Source organism: Trichechus manatus, unplaced genomic scaffold (assembly GCF_000243295.1).
Source record: "Trichechus manatus latirostris isolate Lorelei unplaced genomic scaffold, TriManLat1.0 scaffold00108, whole genome shotgun sequence".
Taxonomy (NCBI): Eukaryota; Metazoa; Chordata; class Mammalia; order Sirenia; family Trichechidae; genus Trichechus; species Trichechus manatus.
This window is the reverse complement of record NW_004444044.1, coordinates 800,432-810,408: the sequence shown is the minus strand read 5'-3', so window position 1 is coordinate 810,408 and position 9,977 is coordinate 800,432. Positions and strand designations below refer to the sequence as shown.

The window sequence follows — 9,977 nt, the reverse complement described above, 5'->3', positions numbered from 1 at the left end:
TTGTTTCTGCCTTTTTCTCAGTTACAATTTCTAACATGCACATTTCCAAGGATCCATACACTGCACTCCACAGAATGATCACATAAAATGATTCTGCAGAATTCCTCCATGCTGTCATTCCCAACTGGGCTCCTTTAAATTTTTAATGTTAATGACTATTTCTGCTACAAATATCTTTGGGCACACTAATTTTTTCCCCCTGGGGTCATTGTTGTGGGATATTTCCTAAAAATTATAGTACTGATAAAGAATAGGAACACTTCCATAGCTCTCATTATTGAGTGCCAGAGCAGTACACAGAATTTTCAGGTTCACTTGGGATGCAGCTCCTGATATGCTGAGCTGTGAGAATGTCATGAAAGCAAATGAAGCTTTATGTAACCTTATTCCCTCAGCTTCTGTTTCTGATAAAACTGCATTATAAGTATGGTACAAGTACCTTTCAAAGTATTTACCTCAGGACTACAGTCAGAAAGATTAGTCTGTGGAAGCAAACCACTCGGAAAACATTTCTGTACCTGAACAGGGACTGACTAAATCTTCCTCAACTGAAAAAAATCTCCAGATGACCTAGGGAGTTGGCAAATTGCAGCCCAGGGCACTTGTTTATGTAAGTTTTATTGGAATATACACATAGTAATTTGTTTATGTATTGTTTATGGTTGCTTTCCTGCTATAACTGCAAAGTTGAATAGTTGCAACAGAGACCACGTGGCTTACAAAAAACAAAACAAAGCAAAACAAGTTGCATTTGAGTTGATTCCAGCTCATGGCAACCCCATGTGTTACAGAGTAGAACTGCACTCCATAGGGTTTTCAAGGCTATGATCTTTCAGAAGTAGACTACCAGCCTTTTTTTCTGAGCCAAGTATGGGTGGGTTCAAACCACCAACCTTTTGGTTAGTAGTCCAGCACTTAACCTTTTGTGTCACACAGAGACTCTCCTTATGGCTCACAAAGTCTAAAACGTTTATTACCTGACCTTTACAGAGAAAGTTTGTTGACCCCTCAACCTTAGTGTAACACATGGTAATGGGATACCACAGAAGAAAACAAACCAAACCCGTTGCCGTCGAGTGGGTTCTGACTCATAGCGACCCTATAGGACAGAGTAGAACTGCCCCATATGGGTTTCCAAGGAGTGGCTGGTGGATTCGAACTGCTGGTCTTTTAACAACTGCACCACCAGGGCTCTGGATACTACAGAAGTTTTCCATATTTTTCTCAACTACAGACAGGTCTGATTGAGTATTAATGGCACTTTGAAAGATTTTGGTGTGCGGAAGATTAGAGCACAGTAAAATAAGGTGTTGATATAAAACTAAGTAAATTAATAGTATAATATTAGAATTAGAAAAGAAAATTCAGAATTACTTGAACAACTATAGCAATTGTGAATGCATTCCACCATTAAATCGTATGTACCTTACCCGAGGAACTTTTGAAGACTATAATAGTTTTTGCACCTGATGAAACAATGCACCTAATATGACATTGGAAATAAAATGTTATCCTGTAACATTCTTATTTGACTTGCTGGCAGTGGGGACACAAGGAGCTGGAGAGTTTTCTCAAATCGATCATCAGTGATTTAGTGTCATTTGGGGAATGCAAAACAAGTAGGATGCTTAAGATGATAGCCCAAAATTGAACATTTTAGTTTATGATCTGGGACAGAAAGAAATAACAACTAACATTTATTAAGCACCTATTCCAAGTCTGTATTGTTGTTGTTGGTTGCCGTCGAGTCGGTTCCAACTCATAGCAACCCTTTAGGACACGGTAGAACTGCCCCATAGGGTTTCCAAGGAGCAGCTGGTGGATTTGAATTGCTGACCTTTTGGTTAACGGCTGAGCTCTTAACCACTACACTACCAGGGCTCCAGTATTGTAAGTGCTGTTAAATGTATTAACCATTTAAGTGTTCTTGATGATCCTATAAGGTAGGTCTTATTCTCACTTACAGATGAGGAAATTGAGGTTCAGAGAAATCAATACACATTCCAGTTCACACAGTCAAGTTGGTCAGCCTCCTCTGCTTACAGGTTTAAACTCTTATGTTCTACTGTGTCTCACCTGAGAGAGAAGATCTGAATTCCAGATAACTCTGCTAAGTTAGAGCTGTGATCAGAAATGCAGTTCAGCAAGAATGGATGAAGGGCAGTATATTTTAGGCGGGAAAATAAACTGCACAAATAGAAATGGTTAAGCGCAGACACAAAAAAACAGATATTGGAAACTTCATGGCAAATGAGCTAATAATTAATTAGAAATCAATATCCCCTTAAAAAAAAATGAAACACCTATAATGGGAAGAGTAGAAAAGAGAGAGCGAGAGAGAGAATATACAGGAGGTATGAGATAATCTCTAATATCATGGTTAAAGAAAGGCATAAAAAAATGCTAGGCCTTGTGAGAATTTTAAAGTTATACAAATAAAACTTGGAACAATTATTCTTAAAAGGGCAAGAGTTTTGATTGTTTTACATGAAGAGATGACAGCTGAGGGAGTATGTCAAAACATTCCTCATCCTTAACTATTTTATAAAGAATGGACACTAGTTAATTTACCCTTCCTTTGTTATGTTATTGTTGTTGTTAGGTGCTGTCGAGTCGATTCCAACTCATAGTGACCCTATGTACAACAGAATGAAACACTACCCTGTCCTGCACCATCCTCACAATCATTGTTATGCTTGAGCTCATTGTTGTAGCCACTGTGTCAATCCACCTCCTTGAGAGATGAATTTTGTTATACTCATAATCAAAGACCAAACTGGTTGCCATGTAGTTGATTTGGACTCACATCAACCCTACAGGACAAAGTAGAACTGCCCCATAAGGCTTCTGAGGAGCAGCTGGTGGATTCGAACCGCAGATGTTTTGGTTATCAGCCATAGCTCTTAACTACTACGCCACCAGGGTCTCCTGGATTTTGTTATAGACATAGCAAAAGTAAAGACGTATGCTTGAAACTCAGCATGAGGAACTTGTAGGAAGTACAGTGGAACATTTCCAGGCACTAAGAGTTGCTCACTAGGAGTTGTTTGAATGAATTATGGGGTAAAAATGTGAAATTTCCTCTGAAGGTCTTTAAAAATAGATCCTTATCTTTCCCAGGTATTTGGGTGTGTCTCTTTAGAAGGAAAGAATGACAACTTTTTAGGTTGATTCTATAGGGATCCTAGTGCTATGTATCTAATCTCACCTGGGTCAGCTGACTGATGCAAATTATGTTCTCTAGCAGAGGGTCTGCAGTAATGATGAGTCATTCATACATGCCAGAGTTGCTGTGTTACTACAATCAAGGGGCCTCAATCACATTCTGAGGGTGGAGGAGAGCTTCAAGGAACAGATGGTGACTATGGTGAACATTGGACAGTAGAAATTAAAGAATAGAGCAAGGGTGTGAAGAGCTTACCAGGCAAAGGAAACAACATTAACAAGGGCATGTAGCTAATTCTATAGTTCGTGGAGAAAACTCAAAGAGTATAACGTGTAAAATACACCACCTTTCTGTCTGTCAGTTTGTTGTACTGTGACATGCATGTTACTGTGATGCTGGAAGCTATGTCACTAGTATCTCAAATACCAGCAGGGTCGCCCATAGTGAAGAGGTTTCAGCACAGCTTCCAGACTAAGACAGATTAGGAAGAACGGATCGGTGATTTACTTCTGAAAATTAGACAATGAAAACCCTATGGATCACAAGAGAATATTGTCCAGTAGAGTGCTAGAAGATGAGCCCCCAATGTTGGAAGGCACTCAAAATACACAGTGGTCTCAACCATGGACTTGAGTGTACCAACGATCATGATGATGGTGCAGGACGTGACATTTCTTTCTGTTGTACATGAGGTCACCATGAGTCACAGTCTTCTTCGACAGCAACTAACAACAATGATATGTAAAATGGGGAGTGGTGAGTAGCTGAAGAAGTAGGAAGGAGCCCTGTGAGCCATTTTAAGAAGCTTAGATTTTATTCTACAGGCAATGGGCAGCCACTGAAGATTTTAAGCAAGAGAAAGACATGATAGTACTAAGGGATACTAGGTACAGTATGGAAGATAGATTTCAGGACAAGAGAAGATGCAGGCAGCAAGACAGTTTGCAGCACTTTCTGGTTAGAGGGCAGAAACAAGGCTGATGTTCCATGAAAAGGTGATAAAATGTCCCACATATGCAGAAGGATCTAAATTCTAGAAGGGGAGTAAATAAGTATAGAGATTGTATGGTTTAGGGACTCCAATAGTAATCACTAAAGTTAGTTCTCTGCACATCCTCTAGGCAGGAAAGAGGGCACTGAATGGTAATATATACTGTGCCTGTCAGTGGTAATTTTTCAGATTTTTTTAGGGTCTATTTAAAAGCTACATGTGGACCAAAAAAATCTGTGCACCTCTTCCTCTTACCACCCAAAGACTTCCCCATCCAGCCTAGAAAACCAGACTGTTTCAATAGCCCTAACAAATGGTTAGGGTGATAAGAAATGGATTCTATATCCAAGCTTTTTAGTTTACAAATCTAAGTCAAGAAGCCACAGGGATGCCCAAGGAATAGATACGAGGTTTAAACAGCCTGTACGCTTTTTGTGTAATCATACCAAATTGATTTTCTAAGGGAAAGACTTGTTTTTTTGGAATGTGAAAGACTGTATCGCACACCATATTACAGGGAGAGGGATGGTGTTTTTGCCAAACTAAGGAAGGACCATCTTCCATATAAACTGGCCTTCTAATGAAATGAATGTGTAGAATCAGAAGCTTCCCCAGAGCAGAAGCCATGCCACTCGCAGGGCAGGGAGAGAACCCTGGTAGTGACTCATGGACACTCAGGATTATTTATCACAGGCCCTGGAAGAAGACTAGCCAGGGAGAGACTTAACATGGTGGTACTGGTGTGAGGAAGGGGTGCCCAGGAGAACGCAGGGTTCCTGTCCCTTTAAGGCCCAGCTTTGTTACAGTGAGTAATAGAGGACACAGAACAGAGCTAATTATAAAACACTTAGGTGTACTTTGTACTTTCTGGACTGAATTGCAGCTGCTCAGCAGATGGGAAATATCCACATTCTGACGTCTGCCATGATTAATGGACTTAGTAAGAAATGAGTTCCTCAATCTTATCAGACAATTTTGCCGGCCAGAAGAAACAATTTTTTATTTACTTGATTATATGAAACTGCAATATGCATGGATATGGGATAACACGATGGGTGGAAGTGAGTTATAGATAGAATGGATGTCAAATATTAGTTCTATTAAGGGTTTTCCTATTGTGTTAATAATGATTTACAACATTAAGTGGATATCTGATTCCTGCTTTGGAAACCAAAGAACTCTGTCCCACTCATTACAGTGATTCTTACAATTTGGACGCATGGAACCCTGGTGGTGCAGTGGTTAAGAGCTCGGCTGCTAACCAAAAGGTTAGCAGTTAGAATCCACCAGCTGGTCCTTTGAAACCCTATGGGGCAGTTCTGTTCTGTCCTATAGGGTCACTATGAGTCGGAATCAACTCAATAGCAACAGGTTTGGTTTTTTTGGTTTTTAAGGACAAAGCAGGAATATTGTCATAAGCTGTAAACCAACACAAACTTCAAAGCTTGCCATGTGACACAAAATAAACTTCAGAGGAAAACGCAAGCCATTGTAGCTGGCAAAGGCATATTTGGCCATGGCCGTGCTTTCTGAGTTTGTGTTACTTCTGCCTCTTAGAGGCCTGCGGAAAAACATTTATGGTTCAAATCAGGCAACCACTGAACTGCATTTGACAGCGACATTTGGAACAACGTTCCACTGTGTGTGTTGCCATGTTTAAGAGCTGAAACCTAAAACATTTGAAAGAGTGTCTTCAAAGAGATGAGAAACTGAGGCAGAATAAAAAAGCTAGTTGCTCCTTCATACATCTAGTTTCTTTTTCACTGATTTTGGTTCAGATTGCTAAATTTCAGAAATAAGACCCTTCGGCAATTTCATATATTAAATTCAAAAAGCTGAATTTAAACTTTACATATGTGCTCTTATTTTGTAAAATAGTAATGAATGGAACATGTAAACATAATTTGATTATTTGCTGGGAAGTAAAGTTACAAGTGATTAGTAATATATATTGTAATTTTGTATATTTTCCAAACTCTATATAATGATTGTGTAATACATTCATAGTATTTTTTTTCGTATTTTTACTTCCATAAAAACACAATAAAATATAAACTTCAGCATGTTTTTGGAAAGGTGGAGGCAGGATATTTGAATGCAACAGAAAAGAATAAATAGAGTCTTATTAGAAGAGCACAAGACAAATCAACATTCCATTTTGCTAATGTCTGCAAGCAGTAGCAGAATTCTCTTAACCTACTTTATCCTTCATTACTGTCAGCTTGAATTCTGGAATTAAAATTGCAACCTTCTGCAGCCCCTCTTCCCTAGGCATCCAAGGCTCCAGGTCCTTGGCTTCATCTCCTAGCTCAATTAAAACAAGGAAGAAAAAATGCCTTTCAACCTTTGTATACAGACCTTCCTTAGCAAAGTAGGTTATCCACATTTCCATTGCAAATGAAGAGATCGGGTTCCAGGGTCTGAAAACTGAGAAGTAGAGGAGAGGAGGGCTATCTCGATTGAGGAAAGAAAAAGAAAGCAAACCCTAAAGTTTCAGGGAGCTCTAAGTTTTGTTTAACTCTCCTACTTCAAAGCCCCAGGGAGGGGCACATGTACCAAAGGGGCTGCCCTTTTTGAAAAAGAAAAGCTTCTAACTCAAGTAACTCTGTTAGAGAGTCATTAACTGTTGCTGGCACTGCTGGTGCCGTTGGGATCGTGATGCCTGTGATGTGTTTTCTCTGTTCTATCCTTAGACCCCTACTGCATCTTCGGTGTGGACAACTGATAATAAAAACAACCTAGGAGTTTTGTACAATCCATTAGCCGTCTAATTCATAAAGCAATATGACTGCAATTCTTTCACCTCTTCAGCTGCTTTTGGTCATTTGGTGATTTTCATATTTTCTAGGACATTCATGTTGTCAGGATTGCCCCTGTAACAAATGGTAGTGGATAGAGGTGCTACTTATGTCAGCATCTTTCAGGCCCTCGATTCGTAGAACTCAGATTAGAGAAAAAGGATTAAAGAATAATCATTTCACAGCATTAAAAAGAACCTTGAAGTGATAACTAGTCTGTAGATACAAAGAAAACCACTCACAATGTTTTCTTAACTATGAAAATTCCCCCTTTTAATAAAGAGGCTTTAGCAACTCAAAACCGTGTCACTGGGTAGACGTATAGAAAAAGGGAGAAAAAGAGATGCAAAAAAGCATAACATATATATTTTTAATGCTCATGTTCTGAAGAAAGCAGGAATGTGCTCTAAATCTGATATCTGATTATTTTTAAGAGATCCTTTTTTAAGGATAAATATCAGTGTTACAGATTGAATTGTGTCCCCTCAAAATATGTGTTCAATTCCTGGCCCTTGCATTTGTGGGGAGCCCTGGTGGCGCAGTGGTTAAGACCTCAACTGCTAACCAAAAAGTCAGCAGTTCGAATCCACCTGCCACTCCTTGGAAACCCTATGGGGCAATTCTACTCTGTCCTATAGGGTCACTATGAGTCAGAATTGACTCGATGCCAATGGGTTTTTGTTTTTTTTTTTTGCACTTGTGGATGTGATTCTATTTGGAAACAGGAGTTTTCTTTTGTTATGTTAATGAGGCTATACCAGAATAGACACAGAGATACACTCACTGGGGAAGACAAGTAACCAAGTAATCAAGGAACGCCTGGAGCTACTTACAAGGAAGGAAGGGAACATGGTCCAGACCCTGGGTCACTGAGTCGGGATCGACTCCGTGGCAAAGGGTTTGGTTTTTCTGGTTCTTCAGAACTGTGAGAAAAATAAATTTCTATTCTTGAAAACCAGCCACTTGTATTTCTGTTACAACAGTACTACATAACTAAGACAATCAGTATTTGATAATCTAATACAGTGGTATGTTTTCCAACAACATCAGATGAAAAGAGACTGCCCCCTTCCCTACTCCCTGTTATTCCCCACGACTCCCTTCCCTTTTGTAGTTTGGCTTCTCAAGTTTTTATAATCTTTTTTTTTTTTCCCTTATTCACAGCCTACTATTCCAGTTTGCAGCTGCAATGAGCTGCTTCCATAGTAGACCTTGTTTCCTGATACCACACGCAACTGACTTCCTGAGGGCAGCCCAACAGATTGTAGACAGGAAAGAAAGAGTGAGGGAAGCCTATACTCTATAATCTCCTCTGGCCTGAAACACACAGAAGTACGTTCTCTGAGTTCCAGCCTGACCTTATTCACAGATCAGTACCAATATTTATATTTCAATTTTAATTAAAGTAGGGACTTGAAACTACCTCCACTTTGATGAAATAGTTTGTTTCTTGTTTCAGCCACTTGGTAGCTAACAATATTGTTTCAAAGTTCCAGAAAAATTGTGTGCCTGCCCCTATATGTATGGACAACATGACACCCAGTGGTACATAAACTTCTCAGTTTACTAGAGGTTCTGAAGCACAGCTGGTGTTATCAGTGGTTCTCCAACTGGAGTGCACATCAGAATTACCTGAAGGACTTCTTGCTGTTGGGATGCACCCTCAAAGTTTCTTATTCAGTAGATCTGAGGTGAAACTGAAGAATTTGCACTTCTTACATGTTCCCAAGTGATTCTGATGTCGCTAGTCCAGGGATTACCCCTTGGGAACCATTCTTTTAGGCCATAGACAGCTGAGATTCAAGGTGATACTATTCTTTCAGGGGAAGGGAATCTTTTCTCCTGGCAGATTGCAAAGTTCAAATAGGTGATCATTCCAACTAGAACTAAAATAATTACGTACAATCAGCCTACTAACATGCCTGCTCCTCCTTTCTCTATTATTCAAGTAAGGAAGCTGAGAACACTGTCCCAGCAAACATGCCTTGGGATGAAGTTTGTATTAGTTTCCTATTGCTGTTGTAACAAATTACCACAAACTTAGAGGCTTCAAACAACACACACTTTTTTTTTTCTTTTACACTTCTCTTGGTTGTAAGTCTGATGTGGGTCTCCCTGGACTAAAATCCTGATGTTCGAGCCACGGTCCTCCTGGAGGCTCTACAGGAGAATCTGCAGAACTACCCCAAAGAGTTTCCAAGGAGCGCCTGGTGGATTTGAACTGCAGACCTTTGGGTTAGCAGCCATGGCTCTTAACCACTACACCACGAGGGTTTCCCTGGCTTCTAGAGGTTGCCCATATTCTCCTTCTTCTGCATTCAAAACCAGTAACAGCAGATGCAGTCTCACATGGCATCACTCCGACACTGGCTCTTCTGCACCCCTTTTTCCACATTTAAGGACCCTTTTGATTGCATTGGGTCCTCCTGGCTAATCCAGGATAATCTTCCTATTTTAAGTTCAGTTGATAAACAAACTTAATTGTACCTACCACCTTATTGACCCTTTGCCATGTAAAATAATGTTCCCACAAATTCTGGGGATTAGGACAAGGACATCTTTGGGAGGCCATTATTATGCCTACCACAGGATTTAAAAGTGACCCTTCTATCCAGTAGAGTCAACAGGACTCAGCAGAGCTTACAGACTAAGATAGACTAGGAACAAAGGCCTGGTGATCTACTTCAGAAAGTTAGCCAATGAAAACCTTATAGATCACAACAGAACATTGTCTGACTTGCTTGCTTTGGACACGTTATCAGAAAGGATCAATCGCTAGAGGAGGACATCATATTTGGTGAAGCAGAGGGTTAGCAAGAGTGAAAGAAGACTCTCGGTGAGGTGGATTGGCATTAATAGACACAACTATGGACTTAAACATGCCAGCAATCACGAGGATGATGCAGGACTGGGCAGCATTTCATTCCGTTGTACGTAAGGTCACCATGAGTCAGAGTTCACTTAATGGCAGCTACCTATCTATCTAGCCTTTTATCTATCCTTTTATTGTCTGAACATCTGG

At 40.0% G+C, this 9,977-nt stretch overlaps 1 protein-coding gene across 1 annotated transcript in view; it reads right to left on the bottom strand.

The window, feature by feature from the left end:
- RASSF6 (Ras association domain family member 6) overlaps positions 1 to 5,675 on the bottom strand; it is a 43,619-nt gene extending 37,944 nt beyond the window's left edge. The window contains exon 1 of the mRNA XM_023737811.1: positions 5,595 to 5,675. Within this exon, the coding sequence (XP_023593579.1) occupies positions 5,595 to 5,675 (81 nt within the window). The remainder of the gene's footprint in view (positions 1 to 5,594) is intronic.
- Positions 5,676 to 9,977: the final 4,302 nt, after the last annotated feature.